The 24,000-nt window shown below is 43.5% G+C and overlaps 1 protein-coding gene across 1 annotated transcript in view; it reads right to left on the reverse strand.

Moving 5' to 3' along the window:
- Window positions 1-24,000, reverse strand: part of LOC126326371 (brachyurin-like) — a 39,550-nt gene that overhangs the window by 14,245 nt on the left and 1,305 nt on the right. Inside the window, exons 2-4 of the mRNA XM_049995635.1 lie at window positions 15,655-15,754; window positions 8,760-8,910; window positions 3,722-3,900 (exon numbers count right to left, since the gene is read on the reverse strand). Of these exons, the coding sequence (XP_049851592.1) occupies window positions 3,722-3,900; window positions 8,760-8,910; window positions 15,655-15,754 (430 nt within the window). The remainder of the gene's footprint in view (window positions 1-3,721; window positions 3,901-8,759; window positions 8,911-15,654; window positions 15,755-24,000) is intronic.

Here is a 24,000-nt window from a genome sequence, read left to right on the forward strand (position 1 = left end):
GTTTTATTAGTATAAGTCATGGTGGACGTTCCGACATAGTTGATCACATCAGGCCAATGAAACACATTAACAGATACAGTGCACCGAGCATTATGGGACTCGACTTCTGAGGTCATTAGTTCCTAGAACTTAGAACTAATTAAACCTAACTAACCCAAGCACATCACACACGTCCATGGCCGAGGCAGGTTTCGAACCTGCTACCGTAGCGGTCTCGCGGTTCCAGACTGCAGTGCCTGGAACCGCACGGCCACTTCGGCCGGTCTTTGATCAGTTCAGCATACTGACAAATTTTGTTGAAGCAAGTCTTCACAAGTGGAATGATGAAAAAAAAAAAAAAACACCACTGGAATGTCATGTGAAGTGTGTGAGTTTTTTTTTAAAAAAAAGCTGTGACTGTCTTCAGCATTACTCTGAGTTTGTAATAATTGCAAGGTTATTTATTTGCAATCCCAGCCCATAATGCCCATGTGGAAAGAATATTTTCGTTCATGAATATCCAGTGGACTGATGAAAGAAACAGAATGGAGGTGGACTCTCTTGAAGCAATCCTGCAGATCCTGTACAACTACAAAATGGATTGTGCCGAGTTTGTTCACTGTGTCTCAAAGAACAAAGACATGATCAAGAAGGCTGGAGGCAGTGAAAAATACGCTTTTCTCCAAGGATAGTGCTCAGTAATATTAAAGCTCATGTTAATATTAATTGACTGAAAGTTGAACGGCTGTAAAATTTTGTAAAATCGTAATACAGTTCTTTATTACTTTATAAGTTTATTAAATGTCATTAATTATACAGATAATCTAGATTATATCAATCTTCTGTGTCCTCTTATTAGTTATAATAATCGGGTTAACAAAATGTATCAACAAAACAATATTTAAAATTAAGAAACCTGGGTACATGTGGAATGAGGTGTCCATTGACACCCGTGTGAATGTGTCTCGGTTTTCACCGAAAATAATTTGGTCACCCTAGCCTAGAATCGTTCGGTCACCCAGGCCGGCACACTTAGAGCAAAATTCATCTGCGCATAAGACTTGCCTCTGACAGTTTAAGTCATTTCCTCCATACTTCACAAATATCAAGGCCACTGTTTCTACTTTAAAATAATCAGTACCGAAAACCGTGGTTCCAGCACCTATTATGTACAGAATGTATACTTGTATTTACGATTAATATTTTGCTTCTCGTAAGGAAGAAAAAAATAAAGAAAATGTTACTCCACAGATTATAGGGTTTCCGCATTTAACTTCCTGCTTCAAAACATTGAAATTAGAGAATCACTGCTTAAAGTGACATCAAATTTGAAAAGCATGTTATTGACTTCGGGGGGGGGGGGGGGGGGGGGGCGTCATGGAACACACACACATACGCACACACACGCACACACACACACACACACACTCACACACACGTGCGCGAAAACGTTACCAAAATACGACTCTGTAAGTGTCTTAACGTAAATGCGGTAGGAAACAAGTGAGAGATGAATCCTAACACAACAGCTGTGGTTTGAGGTGGTTTGAGTTGCTCATTACACCAGCCGTACTGTTCAGTATGTATGACTGCTAAAGTTCGGCAGTCAGCAGTTGTGGCACTCCTAGGTAAGACCATCCACAACGGCAACATCGTACGACATCAGACGGGAAAAATCGAGGTCGAAAAACTACATAAAAAACTAAATGTCATCAGCCTTTATCTGCTGTGCGACTGGAGCAAGACATGTTGAATATGCTATCCACCGTTTTCTGCAACAAGTTGAAAGTGAGAAGCAATGTTTTCCTCAACAGATTGAAGCGCCTCAGGGGTCACGTTCAGAATGCGTTGCGCAATGCGTGCCTTCAGTTCAGCTACGTTTGTAACTGGAGCACTGAACACAACATCGCTCAGACAGTCGGAAGTCGCACGAATTAAGATCAGGTGATCTCGACAGTGAGGCCGTAGAGAAATGACGGCTGATAATTCTAGCGGTTTCTAAATGCCTCTGCAGTAGCCGCTTCACTGGCTGTGCAGTGTGCGGAGGAACGCCATCTTGCATGAAAATGATCTTACCCACACACCGACGCTGTTGAAGGGTTGGAATGGAACACGCATGGCATTTATCAATGGCGATACAGGTAATAGGACACACAGGACTCATCTCCTCGAAAAAGTACGACCCTGCAACAAACGATGCCGCACGACACAGTCAAATTTGAAGAATGAAGTAGTACCAGCTGATGTGCGTGTGGACTTTTCGGTGCCCATATTCAGCAATTCTTCGTGGAGATGGCAATGGGTTTCTTCTGTCCACAGAATGGTCTATGGCTATTCATAGTCCACCTTCACGCGAGCAGGAAATTCCAAAGCGATCGTTTGTCTTGCTGGTAGGTGAATAGAAGGCAGCTTCTGAACATGGGTGACCTTGTAAGGACAGTAGTGCAGGATATTTTGTAGGATTTTATGCACCGTGCTCGCAGGCATGTCCATTGTTCGGGCAATTCCGTGTGCACTGAATGTTTGCACAGAACCGCTCGACCCCTCGTGCAATGCTGTGACCACGTTTTGACACAAGTCGGAAGAACTGCTTTTCTCAGCAGACATTGGGCCAATGCCTTTTTTCATAGTCTTGAGTGTCTGGAGATTCTGCAGGACTACTGGCGCGTTGCCACCGTTCTTGTGAAAGAGTTTAACTAGCAGCGGGCGATCCTTCATAGAAACAGTTATGTTGGGCCTTCGGGACGTGTGCCATGTATCTGTTGGTGTGCGTATTCTGACGCTTATAGCGACCGCTATTGGTCAAATTTTCGTTAAAATTTGTTGGTTCCATATCGTTTCATTCTGCGTCAGTAATATGCTGTTGAAATTTGACTTCACTCTGAGAAGTTGTCCTCTTTCTACAGCGATTTTAAACGGGAACTGTGATTAAGAGCAAAGTGTAACAATAAGAGTATGATGAATCGATAAATTCTGTGTGTCATAACTCCAAATTCGAAGTTTTTTGAGTTACTTTCACTCTGGAGAACAAGGCCACGATCTCACAGTGCCGTCGCTGTCTAATTTCTTAAAAAGATACTCGACCACAAGATAAAGTTCAGTAAAAATTTTTAGAAATAATGGTGGCTACCCATTTTTCATAAAAAATAGAAAAATTAAAAAATCACGTCTTAGCTTTGTGATACTTGCCGAAAATAAATTCCCTTCTGCTTATGTCTTCACAGATTTAAGTCTACAATAGTTCATTTTAATATGCTTCGCTTGCACAGAAGTAATTACACTTTTGAAAGGGACCAACCTGTACTAGCAATTTGACAACATTCAAAAACTTTCAGGCAAACCTCACGCCATATCTCAAGCACGTCACATTGGAGCCAGTGTTCGTCGGGGCCAATTTTGTCCTGTGCGTGTGGATGCTAACTCCGTAGAATTGTCACTTGGAAGCCGTATCAGCACTAGGAACAAAAGTATCTAAGTATCTTTGACCTCCATCTCAAAAACCTAGAAGACTAAAAATGGTTCAAATGGCTCTGAGCAATATGGGACTTAACTACTGAGGTTATCAGACCTCTAGAACTGAGAACTACTTAAACCTAACTAACCTAAGGACATGACACACATCCATTCCCGAGGCAGGATTCGAACCTGCGACCGCAGCGGTCGCGCGTTTCCAGGCTGAAGCGCCTAGAACCGCTCGGCAACTCTGGCCGGCCCTTGAAGACATTTCAGTGGAGACACTCACCGGTGATGGTGATGGGATCGGACCACAAGATGACGCCGACGTCATAGTAGGCGGCATTGCCGTCCGGAGTATAGAAGGCGTCGTTCTTAATGGCGTCGGTGGTGGCGAAGGACTGGCTGTTGTCCCCAGACGTGGGCCGCGGCTCCAGGCCTCCGAGCAGAACGGTGAAGAACGAACCGCTGCAACAAGGCGCGAGCAGAGGCTCAGTGACACTATACCTCAGCATATCTCTTGATTAGGCCGACATTCTGAATTAGGTATCTGGAATCGTTCACAGTGGAAGATCATAATACGGTATAGCCTTTTAATCGTCCCACGAACTTTGAAATGGGAGACATTGCGATAAATGATCGCGGAATAGAAAAATAAGAACAATCGCTTTGTAGTATAAAGGCTTGTGCACCAGATGAGATACCTGTAAGATTCGACAGGGATTATGGTATACAAAAGGGCTTGTTCCCTTTCTAGCAACTGTTTGTCATAGATCGCTGGAGCAAAGAGGGGACCTTAGGGACTGTATAAAAGCGCACGTCACTCCCATTTCCAAGAAGGCTCGTCAGCAGATGCACATACATGCGCGATATATCCTTGCTGTCAGTCTGTCGCAGAATTGTGGAACCTGTTACATGTTCATGTATTATGACTGCTTTGGAGAAGGAAGACTACTCCGTAAAAATCAATCAGGATTCTGCGAACAGAGATCTTGCGAAACTCAGTCCTCTGTGTTTCTCATCGTTGGTGACATAGGCGTTCTGGTTGATGCCGTGTTCCTCAACTGCCGGAAGCCGTTTGACGCTTTGCTGCACTGACGTTTACTGAAAAAAAATACGAGCTTAGCGAATATCAAACCAGACTTGCGACTGGATCAAGACTTCCTTGTAAACAGAACTCAACAGGTCGCTCTTGACGGAACAAAATCGACAGATGCAAAGGTAATGTCCGTAGTACCCCAGGGAAGTGTGATAGGTCCGTTACTTTTAGAATGTACGTAAATGATCTAGAAGAAAGCGTGGAGGTTCTTTAAGATTGCTCACAGAAGATGCGGTTGTGTATAAGGGAATAGCAACGTCAAAAGACAGTAACGGTTTGCGTAAGATAAAATAATGGAAATCGGAGCTCGTACGGAAGGATATAGGTGTTCCGTTCTTTCCTCACGGTACACGAAATTGGAATAATATAGAACTTTCAATGTGGTTCGATGAATCCTCTGCCAGGCACTTAAATGTGATTTGCAGAGTATCCATGTAGATACATGTAGGCTAGGTACGAAGAGCTAATGGATGATGTACGTTAATAAATGCAATATATTGCGCACAGATGTGAAGAGAAATCCTCCGCTTTACAAGTACGGTATTGGGGACAAATTGCTGGAGACAGTATATGCCGTAAAGTGGCTTGAAGTAACTGTCCAGAACGACGCTTGGAAGAATAAACCGCATAAAACAGCAGGAAAAGCGATTACCAGATCAATTAAAGAAGAGGCTGTACATAACTAGTTCGACTGAATTTTTTAGTGGCGTTCGTCGATTTGGGACCCTTACCCGGTAGGATTGACAAAAGAGGTAACGATCCAACAAAGAGCGCTGCTTTTGCATCACGGGATCGTCTGGTTCGCGCGAGAGCGTTACAGAGATGCTCAATAAATTCCACTAGGAGAGGTTACAAGAGAGGCGTTGTGCAACACAGCGAGGTTTACTATCGTAATTACACACGAGTACTTTATGGGAAGAGCCGAACAACATGTTATTTCCTCACTCATTCTCGCGACATGAGCACACCCAAAAAAATTCTGGAAATACAAAGGATTACCGAGAGTCACAATTCGCACTCGCCGTTCACAAATGGAGCAGGGAAGGGGGCATCAGTTTGCGGTACCACAAAAGCCGTTTGTCACCTTTAGGGGGTGTTGATGTAGATGTAGAATCAGACGCCATGTGCTATGGTTTCAGGAAGTCGGTTCTCTCTCGTGCGAGAGCGAGAAAACTACCTTTGTCAACCGTGTGACTCGACTGCAACTTCATCACCAAGATGAAGAAGACGCTATATTCCCTCGGTTATTAAAAATGCTTCTATCGATTTGATTCGTAACTCTTGAATTAGAGTCAGGTGGACTTTCACAGTCTCCTAGCGCAACGGCTGGGTCCACACGCTATCCTGGATTCCATCGTTTTCATTTACTGGCACAGATCCTTTCTTGAACCCAAAATGCTAGTATGACAACAATTTATGTGCCCAAAAGCTACTTTAGATTGACAAAATAAATTATTGGTCGTCACGCTACATTGTGATGTGAAGAGCTTTACTAGTGTTTCTTTGGGAAGACATCCATTGTAACATTCCAACTGCTGTTCGTCAAGAAACTCCTGATCCAATTCCACGTCAAGGAGGAGAACTGACGGAATAGAGCCTCAACAACAGTGGGAAGTCGGGCAAGGTGATGAGCCTCAAGTGCACATTTCTGTACAATGCTCAGTTAGTCGCACGTGATAGGTTTCGACACTAAGATGAACATCTAAGATGTCTTGTAAGGACATTGCATGTATAGTAAGCCTGAAAGCTGTTATAGACTTTTTATTAAGATGTTACCTTCTAGTGCTATTAGCTTATTTCGGCTCCACTGTCATTGTCAAGCTATCTGAAAAGATATGGAGTTGATAGTGCATGTATCTACGTCTATTCGTAACCAATAACCAGTCTGTAGGTGTAGCACAGGCAGAACTGCTGCTCTCTAGATAAGTAATGGCTCAGCAGTGGAATTTATTGCTGAGGTGTATATACTGAGACCAATTTAATATTTTCCCTCAAATCACGACCCTTTCTGGTACAAAAGTTGTTACCATGGACAACTGGAGTGACACTAGCGCTCCAGTGGTGAGGAAGCAGTTACATGCGTGTTTGTTTTTAAGTTTTTCTACTTAATTAACAGAACAGTTGTTAGACTTTAGCGTTCCATGCATTAATAAATTACCAAGAGACATGAATTATCGTGAGGTACATGTAAAAACAGCAGAATCACATTGACTCAAATACGTAAGCTACAACTCCTTCACGATGAAGTACTTTCGAATGTATCTACAGGGTGAAATTCACTGAACTATGTGAAAGAAACGTAAATTAGTTACAAACTAATGTGTGCACACACTTTATTCGACACGCATATGTAAATACAGATATTCGGATGTAGGTTATGACATGTTGGAATACCTGCCAAAACTGACGAAGATGTGCTGCAGACGAATCGCGAAATTCTGCATGACCCGCTGACGTGTCGGAACATCGACGCTGTAGATGACCTCCTGAATGGCTATTTTCAGCTCAGCAATGATGTTCGTGCTATTTCTGTACATATTGCCTTGAATATAGCCCCAAAAAATGAATACCATGTCTTCATACCCGGGAATACGACGGCCAGTCGAGGCCCATGCCAGTGGACTCTGGGTACCCCAGAGCCAGAACAAGTGGCCCCAAAGTTCCCCTCACATTTTCTTGCTTGGTTGGGGTCGAGCTCCTTCTTGCATGAACCACATCTTGTCGAAATCATGGTCAGTTTGGATAATGGGGGTGAAATCACCTTCAAAACGATCACTTACCGTTGGGTAGTCACGGTACCATCAAGGAATATCGCACCGATTATTCCGTGAATGGACATTGCGCACCACACAGGCACCCGTTGAGGGTAAAGAGATTCGTCCATCGCGAAATGAGAATTCTCAGTCCCCCAAATGCGCTAATTTTGCATGTTGATGAACCCATTCATATGAAAGTGGGCTTTGTCTTTAAATCTCTAATCCAAACCACATTCATATCAAATTCCCGTTCGTCAATTCTGTGGACAATAATGTTGGCGGAACACAACCGCTGTTCCATGGCCCTGGTTTATTTCTTCGGACAAAATACTGCCAGTGAGTCGGAACAACGCTTACAGTCGACATCGACTCGCACACTTTGTGCTTACAATCATCCAGCAATAGCTGCGAGAAGGAACATGCTAGGCTGTGCTGTGAAGATGTGTAATTTTATTTTCCTTTTCGCAGTAAGTTTTAACAGAAAACAGAAACGCTGTGTTATGACTAACTTCGTAATCCTTCCTATTAGTAAATCAAAACAATGCGAAATATTCAGTATATTTTGGACAAATGGCAGCATCGCTCGTAAATAATGAAATCCTTTATTTTGCAGATCGAGTTCGGTCAGTGTAATCATCTGTAAAATAAAGGATTTGAATATTTACGTCCGGTCCTGCTGTTTATCCAAAATATATTGACAACAATACGGTATTAGTGGACACGGTTCTCAGTGGAGTTAGACATCAATGCGAAATGTTGTCATTAAAGATACTATCCTCACAGGTCCAATAGCTGAATGGTCTCTCTCATACCCAGTGCGTACGTCATGTATGCCGATTTACCCACTCATTTTGACTTCTATTCTTAATGAAGGTTCCGTTTGTAATAAGAATGCATAAGGTAAGAGGGCGGTGCCGAGGAGATTAGCGGAAAATGGAGGAAGAAGTAGATACAAAGGAGGGATAGGAGGATGTGGACCGAGAGATGAGGGAGGAGGAGATGGATAGAGAGAGTGAGGGATAAAAGATATACAGGGAGCAGGGGAAAGATAATGGACAGCGATAGGTGGAGGAGGAAGAGATGGGCAAAGGAAGGGAGAAGAGGAGAGAGATAGAGAGGGAGATGGGGAGAAGGAGACGTGTATACAATTCACATCCATGTTTAGCAATTGCAAAGATTGTCGAGTCAGATAGTTGTAAATATCCCCCGGATTAGTTTCAGTTTGCCCACCCTTTTGGAAGTCAGCACTTCTTAAGATTATCAGTAGCGAAAGTCATTGGGCCATCTTGCTCAGTATGTGGTTTCAAAAGGCTAATGTTATCCAATTATTTGACGATAGTAACATGTAAGATTTTTTATGTTGTTGTTGATTAAGCACGTCGAGTATTGGTATTATTTACTCCATGCTTTAGTGATTACGTTACTTTTAGATACGGAACGCGCGAGTATTGCTACAAAATGTTTGTACTTACGCGTCGACGCAGTGGGCAGCGGTGAGGACGGCGGTGGTAGAGATGAGGGAGCCACCGCAGAAACCGGATCCGTCTATCATGAGACCCGCTTGGAACGGGAACTGGCCCTGCACTGCCTGCGAACCTTGCACCACGCGGTCTTCTGCGGATGCTGTGGAAATCAAGCCATCTCATATAGGAATTGGGAAAGAGAAATTCTTTGTTCACGTGATCACGACCAAATTCTCTTGTTCGTGGAAAGGGGGAAGGGCGGGGTGGCGGGGGTTTCGGAGACCGGAAGAAGCGAAAACTGCTCACTGTCGCCGCCTGAGTGCACTGCAAGGGGTGTGAATTGGGGTTCGTGGAGCATAGGGCTGTGGGGGGAGATTTACTTTCCTCATGCATTTATGGTAGTATAAGTGTGTTTCGTATCGCGCTTCTATGACAATAAGAACTGTCACAGGAACTGCTTCGTCATTGATTGCGAGATATACTAATTAAAAACGCAGCACAAAATTGCGCCACAATCATTTCGTAAAGGATATTGCACAAACAGGAACGCCGTTCTTCAGATCGGTAATGTTGGCAGCGTTCGGACGCAACATAGTCGCGGACCGAAGTCGACCCCCTCCTACCGATCCAGGGGCAGTAGTTCAGAACATCGTAAACGAATAATGGAAGTATCTCACTGGTGTGGAGAGAGGGGTTAGCAACAGCGATAGTCGCGAGTTCACGTCTCTGTCGGCTACGAAATGTTAATGTGTCAGGAAATTGTCAGCTAGTTATCTTTTAGTGGTAACCTTGTAACACTTATATCGATTAGTAGCAGGTTTATATAAGGTAACTGTGTATCTACGATAATGGAGTGTGTGTTCTTTGTTAGTTGAAGTCCTTGAACTGTGACAAGAAATTAGAGTGTTATAATGTATATATGGAAAAAGACAAATGATTGTTTATAATAAAGAAATTTTATAATAGGTGTATATTTCTAAAAAGAAAATAAAAAAACTAACTATATGTACTGGAAGCTGGTTTATGCTTAGGGCATTTGTGTTTGTAAAATGTAAAAGACGTAGGGAAGTCCCTTCGCAACGGAAGTGGCACGGCGCGATGTAAAGGGTGGTTTTGGCGGTCGAAGTGGACGGCTACTTGGTGGGAACGGTAGACATCGACGGTGCCAACGGCGGTAATTGGAAGCCGTATGGCAAAGAATTTTGCCTCGGACGTGGATTTGGCTGTTGCCTAGTACTCTCGGCAATAAGGAATGGCTCTAACAAGTTAAAAATCCGTCGCCAAGAAGTAGCTTTATAGAGCATTCAAACATCAAGAGCCGTGAGCACAGTTAGCCGCCATGTCGCTTGCTACCACAACTTCGCCACTGCTCCACTAACTTCATGCATACAGGTATACATCAGAACATGGACCAGTTAATTTGTGCGAGTGATTTCAATAATAATCCGAATGCTGTACGTCTGTGTTTGGAACCATAATTTCTATCCTGATCATGAACCTATTCAGGGTACTGTCCTAAGTGTTTTTAAAACCGGGTATCCTGTTTCAAATGAACTAGTGATTTATTTATGTTGGTCAAATGTGCAAATGAAACGTCCCCTTAGAAAAATTGTACAAGACTGTGCTTAAACTGACACACAATATTTCTTTAGCGCAACGCAATCTGACTTTCAAAAATCCCTACAAAAGAATGGCCCTGACTAACATTAATCTATACCTTTCACAAATCACTTACCTCACAAAAATCTTCGTTACTCAAGCTACTGCAATACAGCGAGCGCCACTACTGCCAGCTAAATAAAAGATTCAATCTACGGAAGGCACTAACTACTGATAGGTATAGTTAGCAAATGAAAGATTTTAATAGAGAACAAACAGTGTATTTACCTTAATAGTCAAAATATATATGGTAGTTCATGACATCCAGTCTTACAAATTACAAAACTCCGCCATCTCTCTCCCCACGTCCACCACTGCTGGCGGCTCACCTCCAACTGCGCAACGCTACGCGCTGTTAGCATCCAGCTGCCGCTGCCCAACACTACAATGGCGAGTATTACAACAATGCCAACCAGCCACAGACTGCACACGGCACAGCCAGTGATTTTCATACAGAGCGCTACGTGGCGCCGGCGTTACCAACAAAAAACTTAATCAGCCTACTTACACAAAGATTAGCAAAAGTTGAAGTTAAAACCAGAGAAGCGAAGTTATAAATTTGCTAAAGTACTCTCAATATAGTGCAAAGTATCGTTTTGCAAAAATGCAGTGCAGGATTGTCTAAATGTTACTGTCTAAAATAGCTGCTTCACAGGTGATGAAAAAGGCAAATAAGTTAAACTCATTTTAAACATAATTTAGTCTCGAGTACTATCATGGATGATTTTTTTGAAGTTAATCGAGTTCAGTGTTGAATAACTTGCCTTGAAAAGTAAAATACAAACTATCCCAAGTGAAATCAAGAAGTGAAATTGTTTGAATTAGTATTTGCTACTGAAATAATCATAGAGCTTAACTCGTGATATTATACCAGTTTATGGGTCCCCACCATATTCTACTCATATTAGAAAGATAATTGGAATATTATTGCTACTAAGGAACTCTGATATATTTCTACAAATGGGAGTATAAACAGTGTAATAATCCTGAGGGTAACTTTTATTAGTGTAAGTTTGGTAGAGTCTTGCTTTCTGTGATTATTAGTTTGTGCATTATTGGTAACTGCTGGTATCTATTATTCAATTTTCTTAAACGTATATTTCCGAATTATTGTGCCTAATTGGTCTGGCGACGGTTCATTTTTTCATTCTTATATGAATTTTGCTACTTTCATTCACACCAAAGTCAAAGTCTGTTTAGTTTTCTGTTAACTGCAATATATTCAATTTACCGTCTGATATCTTTATCCATAGTTACACATTCACTCAAAATTCCCATATCCTCTCAGAGAATGACACTGACTTATGTCACGGCAGTTTAGTGTTATACGCGGGCTTTCCCGCCAAACGACTTAATGTTCAGTAGTTAGGGAAGAGTGGCGTATAACATATATCGAGCTAATGTTATAACCTGGATATCAACGAGTTAGTGAACGATACCACACTGATCTCATGCTCTAACAGTAAGATTGATTACTTTAGGGAGTGACAGCTCTTAAGCAGGTATGTGTAAGAAATTTGCACCATTCGTCTTTCCATTGTAAAAGAAGGGTTACACAAATATTACTACTAATGTTGGTGAAAACAGCTGAAGTTGATAAGACTTCACGAGAATTCGCGAAATTCCTCTGCGGACTCTGTAGGTGAATCAACTCCAGTCATCAGTTTGGAAGATCCCCTGAATAGAGAAAGGGGGGTTCGCTTTCTTCAATTCTTCTTCATCTTCTCCTTTTACACTGCTGATCAGCTAGTTCATATCGGCCAGCACTGCAACTTTGATTGAAAGTAGTCACGGTCACACTGCGGCTGCCTGTTGTAGCCTTTTTCCGCTTGCAACCAGATGGTCATCTACATACGATCTTATAGGGAGTGCCCTAAAATTTCCCTCAGAAACTTATAAGACCTGCAAAGGGCACCGAGTGGACAATATTCTGAATTAGAACCCATATCCAGAAACGTATCTTTCCCGCATTACAGCTATTTGAAGACACGTTTGCTACGTAGGTATGCATGGTGGGGGTGTTTACGTCGGATCGACTAATACCATTTGACGTCTGTTCTACCTTTCTGCCCTGGTGCGAGCCTCATTCATGTGTCTGTGACTGTTATAGCAACTGGCTGAGTACACGTTTGCAGAATACCAAGAGAATCTGTCAACGAGTTCTTTGGCTGTCAATGAATAGAATTGTAGAACATGTGATGCAGTCGGTCATGCCTAATAAATTACTTGTGAATGTGGTCGCTTTACTAACATATTATCAAATGACTGTTGTACGGAAACGGTACGTACCGATACTTTGGTTCCAGTTCACAATATTCTCTACTCATTCCCCTTTAAAAATCCTAGAAGATTGTAAGGGCAGTTTTAGAGTATGCTGTTTATGTTAATAGCAGATCGTACATGCCACCAAAATTCCAAAACAAGTCCAAATGCAGCATCGACTGTCATCCTTTTATTAATAATACAGTGATGGTTAGCATTCACTCGAATTGTACCCTACAACTCATCATAAGTACAGAATAATTGTCATTATTCGACGACGAAGACACATACTGAACAACTGCCTCGTTCTGTCTGGCACATAGTCCTCCTTAACAAAATGAGATTGTGTTACGTGTTAATCGAGACGAACACTTTTCATACGAGGTTTTAAAGTCTCACGTACATCGCAATGAGTGGAAACAAAGTGAAACGAATCCACATTTTTAGAGTTTTAAACTTAGTTAGTTTTAACATTTACAGTCACTGGTTCTCTTTAGAATGAATGTGTTTGCCATTTAGGCTATACAGAATCTCCAAGTAGAACAAACTTACTAATATTAGACTTGTAAACAAAGGAAAAAAAAATATTCTTAATGGCAGGGCGCATAAACGATCTGTGGCTTAGGTATATCATTCTGTCGTTAATTATCCAGATAATATAGTTAAGAACTATGAAACAATATACACACATGTTTTAGACGTATCTGAAAAGATAAGACAAACTGTGGATGTAGATATAATCTGATGCAGAAATTCTAATTACAGGGAAACTGGAGGTATTAATTATCAGAACTTCCAACGAATGACAAACACTGTAAATGCCTCACGTCAACCGTTGGCGTACTGCGTGTAGCTAAGTACAGATTATGGCTGAAAATATAGAATAACAGAGAAGACGGAGATTAAAAGTCTTGCTATCGGACACGATGTTGCGAAACAGCTGTCTGTCTGCAGCACTTCTCTCGGGATTTACCGCTGTCTCTGGGTCTCAGGTGTTCAAAGGATGAATTTGGTATTGTTGCGAAAGTTTATGCTATGGCATTTTAGAGGTGACGCACAGAAGTAAAATTTAAAAGCACCTGTAAGCGGCTCATGCGAGCGACGTAAACCATAGTAGACGAATGCGTATGTAATGCAAGAAAGAGTTTCGAAATAATGTACTTTTAACGAACCAAATACTCGTAGCAGAGTCGTTGAAACACTCCCATGAATATTAGGATATTACAGACATACTGACTAAGGCCGTTCTGAAAATCTCAGCTAATATATTCTAAATGAAAATTAGCTTAAAACTGAAATCGTTAGCGACGAGATCTTTAGAAGAAAGCAATGTGTATGTCGGAAACAAAAGGTTATGCAGAGTGCAGAGTGACGTGTAAATTGCAGTGCAGAAGAAAATTTAGTCAAATGAGGTATAAGCGGAGATTATTTTGGTGAGCATTAACTGCGAAGCTCAAGTGAACATTTGGAGTCACTGTTTCCCTCGGGTTGCTGTCAGGTTCAACTACAGAAGTAGTTCACAAGAGTTGAATAGCATTTCTGCATTGCTACGCATATATCTGTCACGGAACATTAAACTTGGATGAGACTTCAGCTATTCAGCAACAGAACAAACAGAACAGGTTTTTATAAGTGAATGACACACTCCAAATAAGAATGAAAGCCAAGTTAAAGGTTTGGCACAGTCTCGATAGCGTCTATGGGAAGATTATCCAAGAACAATTTTCAAAAACCTCTTTCTTCCTCAAAGAAAATGATCCGTTCCTTAGTTATCTCAGGGAGCACATATCATTTAATGGAAACAAGAAAACTTAAAGGTGCCTTAATTTCCTTTAAGAGTTGGAGGAGACGCGGAAGCTGAATTAATATCAATTCACCGTCTTATAATCTTACTTGAACGAGAAACAGCTATAACCACGACGCAAAACACACTGTTGTTAAATAAAAATAGCTTTGCAACCATGGTTATTTTCAATATATGAATTGATAGTGTAATGTAAGGAATGTTACTAGATAAAAATTAGCGAAATTAAAACGAAGGTAATGGAATTAAATCAGGCGATGCTGGGAGACTTATTTTCGGAAAGGAACTCTAAAAGGACCAGACGATCTTTGTTATTTTGGTAGCAAAGTAAGTGATCATGGGCCTAGGTGGAGATGATATACAATGCAGATCTGAATTACAAGAAATCGTTTCCGAAAATGCGAAATTTGTTAGCATCGAACATGGATTTAAATGCTAAAAAGTGTTTTCCGAAGGAATTTAAATAGAGTTTAATGTTGTACAGAAGTGAATTACGGACACTAAACAGATTAGAAATTATGAGAATGGAAGCTTTCGAAATGAGGCGCTACAAAATGTTCAGATGTGTGTGAAATCTTATGGGACTTAACTGCTGTGGTCATCAGTCCCTAAGCTTACAAACTACTTAACCTAAATTATCCTAAGGACAAACACACACACCCAGGCCCGAAGGAGGACTCGAACCTCCGCCGGGACCATCCGCACAGTACGTGACTGCAGCGCCAAAGACCGTTCGTCTAATCCCGAGCGGCTGAGGTGCTACAGGAGAGCGGTAAAGATTTGGTGGGAATATCAGTCAACTAATGAAGAGGTAGTGAATTATATTGGGAAGAAAAGCAATTTGTAGTACAACTTGACGAAAAGAAGAGATCGCTTCATAGGATAAGTCTGTGGTGTCAAGGATTAGTTAGTTTGGCGATGTCATTGGTGTGGCGTAGAAAATGGAAACCGAGGCTTGACTACATTGAGCGGGTTCAAATAGATGTAGGCTGCACTAGTTATGGAAGGACGAAGGGTTTTGCACAGGATAGACTAATGTGGAGAACTGCAGCAAACCAATCTGCGGACTGAATTGACTGCAACAAGTTCCGCATGTTGTGAAAAGTCCCTGCTTGGAACCAAACATGTAACTACTCGCCTACATCTTATTGTCACTCACGCACTCGCTCTGTCACTTACCAGGGATCCTCTTGGCTGCAGGGGGAGAAGGTGGCGCACGCGGCAGCTTCCTGAGGTGCGACTGGGAGTGCAGCCTGCCCGCCCGCCGCGGGTCTGCTGCCTGGAAGAGAAGTCATTGATCAGCACAGGACATTCGTAGCCCGGCAGAGGACCGTCTTGAACCTAGTCGCGACTTAACTATTGTAAGATACCAGAAATCTACTTACCAGGGACTTACAGGAGATGATCGACAATTTTTTTAATGTTGTTAGAGGCAACATCGATGTTTCTTATTTTGTTGCATGTGTTATGGTGAGTTCGGCAGTGCTAGGCCAAGTGGTGTTCCGCGACGTGTAAGAAGCTTTGTATCCAGAGCGCTGGAGCGATACATCGGTGGATGGATATACTGAGCAAGTGTCAATAAGGTTGGTGCAAGTTAATATAATCAATCTTGTACGTCTTACCTACCACGATTAGTGGTGGGCGTTTAATTTTGACTCCTATACTCTCTTCCCCTACGATGACAGCAACCAAGGCTCTTCGAATTATGGCCCTAGTGGTCTATTCCGTCCTATGTTTCCTGATCAGCACCATAACCAAACCATAGGTGTGATTCCAAATGGTGCACGACTCGTCAATCAAAATTTCACTGATTAGGGAGCCCATTGTTAGGGTTCCTGCGTCGATGCAAATGAATTGTCGTTATCTAACACTAACATTGTGGTGTGCATACTGTAAGAAGACCTTCAGTACATACACCACAACGAAGTAGGTGAGTGTCAGAAATATATCTCGTCGTCTTATCGTGGCGTTGTTTACCTTATACCGCTAGGTCAGATGGTAGAAATGCCACTTGCACGCTTAGAGTAACAGATTGACGGTGACCAACTTTAAACAGAACTTGATTAATATTCACACACATTTATTAAAATAATAACAAGCATAAAAATTACTTAACTTGGTTCTGGATGCTATTTACAATTGACAATCTGAAGTTCTTTTGGTATTGGTACGTTAAACTTATTCTCACATATATCTCTGATAATTGACAAAAGTGTCTATACATTTATCTTCATGGCTATGTACAGGAATATGGTAATCTTATTAGGCGCAGACTGGTACAGATGAATGCGGACTGGTACAGACTGGTGCAGATAAATGAAGACCGGTACTGAATGGTGCAGACAAATGCAGACTGACTAATCTGAGGTCTGTATACTCGTTATAATACCTCCCGCATTCGTGTATCACTGCGCGAGTGTGATCCGAGAGGAGAAAAGGTTCTACGTAAGAAGCAAACTCATTGGCTGCGTTACATATTAATACGCGCATCGGCGGAAGCAGAATTTGGTCCGTCTCTAAGGCAGCGCCATCTCGTAGTGCGGATACTGACGAGCGCTGCGCCTGCGCTGTTGTGCTTAGTGGGGCGCTCTCTAGTGGGAAAGTTGTCTACGTGTTGACTATGCAAAACTATGTACACAAAAAACATGTAAAGCGACTAGCAACACTGTAGTTCAGTTATCCGCTATTACAGTGGCAAGTGTAACTCAAAATACCCCACAGCTGAATAATGCCTGGATACACGCTTTTCTACACTATGATGTAATGCCTTAATTACCCGACAGGTTAGCCGAGCTTGCTAACGTGCTGCTTCCTGGATTCCTGTAGGCGCGCCGGAACCGGATTGAATCCGCCCGGAGGATTAACTATAAGGGCCAGTTTGCCGGCCGGCCTGGATGTGGTTTTTAGGCGGTTTTCCACATCCCCCTAGATGAATACCAGGCTGGTCCCCACGTCCCGCCTCAGTTACACGGCTCGCAAACATCTGAACACTTTCGCACAATTCCATGGATTACACTAGTCGGAGACAGTTGGGGTACACTAATTTCTGGCACCCCTTCAACTAAAATTGCCACATCCAATTAACCATGCCGACCCTGGGTATCTGTGGGAAAAACGGCACAAGGGAAAAAATAGTAATGCCTTAATTATCACACACTTGGCCGTCTGTACGAAATAGTACAGCATCACGATAGGTGATGTTGTACAACGTCTTATCTTCAACGAGCAGCTGCCTATTATTCTATTGCTTATCTCTGTGTCTCGACGTTCCAGTTCTCCTTTTACAAATTTGTCTTTCGCGTTTTATTCAATACGAGTTATCAGCAGTCAGTGGCACACCTCAATCTCTGTGCAAAGCAAAAACGAATAAAAATAGTGTAGTACATGTAAATTGTAAAAAAGTTAAGAAACTACATTTCTAGACACGAGACTGCCTACACAAACGATGTCGTTAACGCTCGTCTTTGTGTGTGGTAAAAAAAATTGTCAAATGGCTCTGTGCACTATGGGACTTAACATCTATGGTCATCAGTCCCCTAGAACTTAGAACTACTTAAACCTAACTAATCTAAGGACATCGCACAACACCCAGTCATCACGAGGCAAAAAAATCGCTGACCCCGCGGGGAATCGAACCCGTTTGTGTGTGGTGTTAGACTCGAAAGTATTCAGTCCAATTTCAGATGATAGAAGAATTTTCATAGAAATTATTTGCCCGGAAAGGGGAAAAGTGATGGTGGCGTACGAGTTACTGATAAACGTACACTCCTGGAAATGGAAAAAAGAACACATTGACACCGGTGTGTCAGACCCACCATACTTGCTCCGGACACTGCGAGAGGGCTGTACAAGCAATGATCACACGCACGGCACAGCGGACACACCAGGAACCGCGGTGTTGGCCGTCGAATGGCGCTAGCTGCGCAGCATTTGTTCACCGCCGCCGTCAGTGTCAGCCAGTTTGCCGTGGCATACGGAGCTCCATCGCAGTCTTTAACACTGGTAGCATGCCGCGACAGCGTGGACGTGAACCGTATGTGCAGTTGACGGACTTTGAGCGAGGGCGTATAGTGGGCATGCGGGAGACCGGGTGGACGTACCGCCGAATTGCTCAACAAGTGGGGCGTGAGGTTTCCACAGTACATCGATGTTGTCGCCAGTGGTCGGCGGAAGGTGCACGTGTCCGTCGACCTGGGACCGTACCGCAGCGACGCACGGATGCACGCCAAGACCGTAGGATCCTACACAGTACCGTAGGGGACCGCACCGCCACTTCCCAGCAAATTAGGGACACTGTTGCTCCTGGGGTATCGGCGAGGACCATTCGCAACCGTCTCCATGAAGCTGGGCTACGGTCCCGCACACCGTTAGGCCGTCTTCCGCTCACGCCCGAACATCGTGCAGCCCGCCTCCAGTGGTGTCGCGACAGGCGTGAATGGAGGGACGAATGGAGACGTGTCGTCTTCAGCGATGAGAGTCGCTTCAGCCTTGGTGCCAATGATGGTCGTATGCGTGTTTGGCGCCGTGCAGGTGAGCGCCACAATCAGGACTGCATACGACCGAGGCACACAGGGCCAACACCCGGCATCATGGTGTGGGGAGCGATCTCCTACACTGGCCGTTCACCTCTGGTGATCGTCGAGGGGACACTGAATAGTGCACGGTACATCCAAACCGTCATCGAACCCATCGTTCTACTATTCCTAGACCGGCAAGGGAACTTGCTGTTCCAACAGGACAATGCACGTCCGCATGTATCCCGTGCCACCCAACGTGCTCTAGAAGGTGTAAGTCAACTACCCTGGCCAGCAAGATCTCCGGATATGTCCCCCATTGAGCATGTTTGGGACTGGATGAAGCGTCGTCTCACGCGGTCTGCACGTCCAGCACGAACGCTGGTCCAACTGAGGCGCCAGGTGGAAATGGCATGGCAAGCCGTTCCACAGGACTAGATCCAGCATCTCTACGATCGCCTCCATGGGAGAATAGCAGCCTGCATTGCTGCGAAAGGTGGATATACACTGTACTAGTGCCGACATTGTGCATGCTCTGTTGCCTGTGTCTATGTGCCTGTGGTTGTCAGTGTGATCATGTGATGTATCTGACCCCAGGAATGTGTCAATAAAGTTTCCCCTTCCTGGGACAATGAATTCACGGAGTTCTTATTTCAATTTCCAGGAGTGTATTTTCACCAGTGTTCTGGATTGTATTTCAAATTTCGGAGCAGCATGTCATGCTCATAATACAGAATACAAACATTAAAAGAGAAACTACTGGTAAAGCTGAGGAAATACTCTATATAAGCTCGCACGCATAAACGCCACACTGTACAAACAATTAATTACAGACATCAGAGCGAAGCACAGCGCTCTGTATGAATAGGTGGTCAGCTTCAAGGCAAGTGATGCGCACATGAACTTTCACTAAAGACAAGAAGGCCAGCAATGAGACGTGGACGAAGGAGTGTCCTCCTGAGGCTGTCGGGGGCAAACCGCACCATTTCAACAGAGGAGCTACGTGCGGTGTTGTCGATCTTCCCAATCGACATAAACATGAGACATGGAACCGCATGCTACTGGCTAAAGAGAGGAAGCCGTGAAAAAATTCAAGGAATAAAAGCGGAAGGCAGTGAACATTTGGTGGTTGGTTGTCTGGCAACAGGAGACAAAGGCCGTGATGTGTGTACAACTTTTTCCCGAACATCGGGGAACGGTTACGGGTGAGTCATGCCAACTATGTCAGTCCCGGCCGCGACATGGTTCATTTCCTGACTGGCCACGGCCCATATCCAGCAAACCTACAGCGCTTCTTACTTTCTGGGACGGCAACTGCAAGTGCGGCGAACAAGGATCCCCTGAACAGATCGTGTTGTACTGTGAGCAGTACACGCACACCCGAACACAAGAGGAATCACCGAGTGAGGTGGCGCAGTGGTTAGCACAATGGAATCGCATTCGGGAGGACGACGGTTCAATCCCGTCTCCGGCCTTCGTGATTTAGGTTTTCCGTGATTTCCCTAAATCGTTTCAGGCAAATGCCGGCATGGTTCCTTTGAAAGGGCACGGCCGATTTCCTTCCCAATCCTTCCCTAACCCGAGCTTGTGCTCCGTCTCTAATGACCTCGTTGTCGACGGGACGTTAAACACTAACCACCACCACCACCACAAGAGGAATCATAACAGAAACACTGCAACACACACTCAGCGGCTCACACAAATGGGGACAACTAAATGAAGTAGTAGACCATATTTATAAGAGAAGAACATACCATCCATGGTTCAAATGGCTCTGAGCACTATGGGACTCAACTGCTGTGGTCATTAGTCCCCTAGAACTTAGAACTACTTAAACCTAACTAACCTAAGGACATCACACACATTCATGCCCGAGGCAGGATTCGAACCTGCGACCGTAGCAGTCGCACGGTTCCAAACTGCGCGCCTAGAACCGCGAGACCACCGCGGCCGGCCACACCATCCATAATAAAATGAAACTTGACAGGTATCGTAGCGGACGTCAAAGAGACGACTGGGTTGGTTCGGATGACTCCTCCAGCATCGACCTAGACGGCATAGAATGTGAAGAAGAAGGCGCAGCCACCAAAAATATAGGAAAGTTAAACATAGATCAAACCAGAGAGACATATGCGACTCTTCATCCAGGTAAGACAAAAGTTTATATATCAAAATCAGCTCGGGTGCATTTTGAAAACAGATGTATAAAAACGAGAAGCTGGCAACAGCTACATCGTGCAGCGCATCCTGATGTACAGAGGAACGTGTACCATTCCGCAGTTACTGTACTAGCCGTCGTAGCTCACTCAGTGGACTTGGGGGACATCAAATCCACATCAATCATGGAGCTATGATTACAATACTTCCCAAGTTCCTTTTGTACTTTTTAGATATCTGTTCCCCAGTTCTCGTCGTTTATAAGCAGGACATCATTTTGTCGCATGACAGTAGCCTGTCGTATGCGTCTATAACTGCGCAGTGCACAGCCGTAACTGGCCCTGTCACGTTGTTGTGGGTCAGCTTCCTGATGGAGTACACAAATGAAGAAAACGTCGATAAGCTTTTGGTGCTAGGTGCAGCCGATAAACCAGCTGCTGATGGTGCTCACACCTATGCTGCACAATACTACCGAAGGCGCAATTCGGAAAAGAATGTTTTTCGTCTCCTGGAGCTACGCCTTCGGGAAACCGGTAATTTCGTCCGCAGGTAATGAACGGGGGTCGTCCAAAGAGAAGATGTACTCCGAAGACTGAGGACGCGGTTGTTGAAACCGTTCACCATGCACCTCAACGAAGTACCTGTGATGTTGCAAGACAGTTCCTGGTGTCTCAAAGACTGGTTATCGAAGTGCTGCACGCTGAAAGAAATGCATCCATATCACTTCACTTTATGTAGACAACAACGGCCGAAAGACCGCATTCGATGAATACAGTTTTGTGAATGGATTTTGCACCAAGTGGATGGCGTTTTTGCAACCTCCACAACATCCATTATTACTCGTAACACAACCCGTATATCACCCGTGAACGTGGCTCTTTTGGGCATACTTTGGCACCAATCCGTAGAGTGGAATTGTGGAAGGAGTGCTTTTGGGCCTTAACCATTTTTTTTCTTGAGTCATTATTCTGACTGGTCTGATGCAGTCCGCCACGAATTCCTCTCCTGTGCCAACCTCTTCGCCTCGAAGTAGCACTTGCAATCTACGCCTTCAACAATTTGCTGGATGTATTCCAATCTCTGTCCTCCTGTACAGTTTTTTAACTTCTACAGCTCCCAATAGTACCATGAAATTTATCCCTTGATGTCTTCACAGATGTCCCATCATCCTGTCCCTTGTTCTTGTCAGTGGTTTCCATATATTCCTTTCCTCGCTGATTCCGCTGAGAACCTCGTCATTCCTTTTCTGTCCACCTGATTTTCAACATTCTTCTATAATATCTCCTCTCGAAAGCTTCGATTCTCCTCTGCTCTGATTTCCCCACAGTCCATGTTCCACTACAATACAATGCTGTGCTCCAAACGTAAGTTCTCAGAAATTTCTTCCTCAAATTAAGGCCTATGCTTGATACTAGCAAACTTCTCTTGACCAGGAATGCCCTTTTTCCAGTGCTTGTTTGTTCTGTATGTCCTCCGTGCTCCGTCCGTCATGGGTTATTTTGCTGTCTAGTTAGTAGTATTGCATAGCTTCATGTACCTCCGGATCACCAATACCTGACGTTAAATTTCCCGTTGTTCTCATTTTTTCTACTTCTCATTGCTTTCGTGTTGCTTCGATTGACTTTCAGTCCCGTTGCTGGATGATTTGAATGTGCCCTCGTATCGTACGTTTCTTTGCAGTACTGTGACACATTACAAAAGGTTTCACTTACGCTGGTGACAATCATGGTTTCAGCATGATGATACACCGCCACACTTTGGAACGAATGTGCGTAACTAATAAATGAAGCGCTTCGAGCCAAATGGATTGGTCCATTGTTCTGAACCCCAGGTTCCCCTGACCATAATCCACTACATCTTTATTCGCGAGGTTACTTACCCCGAACAAGTTTGTAGTACTTCACCCATTGATGTACATGACCTGATAGTTCGCGTCCACGCCACTTCGGCAATGGTTGCACGCTGATGTGTTGCGTAGGACCCAGCGAAGTACTATCCCGCAAGTGACGAAGAGTATGTCAATGTAACGTGGTCATTTTGGACACCTTCTCTAAAGATAAAATTGCTCTTACATGTATGTATTGGATCTGTGAATATAAGCCTGGACGTCAGACATACTGAGTGGAATTATTGTGTGCAGCATTATGTGCAATCCAGTGTAACTTGCCTTTTGTGTCTTTTATGCCTCACTGGATACTGACGATATTACTATATCCACTATTTATTTTCTATTGGCTTTATTTGTGTCATAGACGAAACAAAGTGAATCGTTTGCGTGAGTAAGAAGCTCATGTTATGTCTTAATGTTTAAATAAATATAATAGTAACTGAAAGATGTACACAAGACACTACATTATGGAGGTATAAATTAGATACTGTTTGACGCTTTTACAGAAAAAAAATGTTTGTCGCGAACGGAGCTCGTACAGTGACGAGTCTGAATATTCATTCCGCACAGCATTAACTTGTGTCACTGAGCTAACGGGACAGCTCCGGTAGAGCGCCGAGTTCATGCTGCCTGTTGTTGGTCATGCCGCAAGCAGTTACAGCATTTCCAGAGCCTCAATTTTTAAATCGTATTTCTGTTGAACCTACTGGTGACACTAGTTTCTGCTAGATACACTTTTGTTTTGAACCAGGCTGAGAAATCGCATGCCCACCGACAAGTGTGACATTTTTCTTTACCCTGCATGGTATCACATAATCGTGACCGGTTATTGTACCAGGTGCCACCTTAAATCTGTTATTATAATAACGCAGATTTTTTACACATAGTGTGCATTAGGATAGGAGTAAACACACAATAAAACACTTGAAGAGACACAATACATTGCATAAACAACACACATCAATA

This window comes from Schistocerca gregaria, chromosome 2 (genome assembly GCF_023897955.1).
Source record: "Schistocerca gregaria isolate iqSchGreg1 chromosome 2, iqSchGreg1.2, whole genome shotgun sequence".
NCBI lineage: Eukaryota > Metazoa > Arthropoda > Insecta > Orthoptera > Acrididae > Schistocerca > Schistocerca gregaria.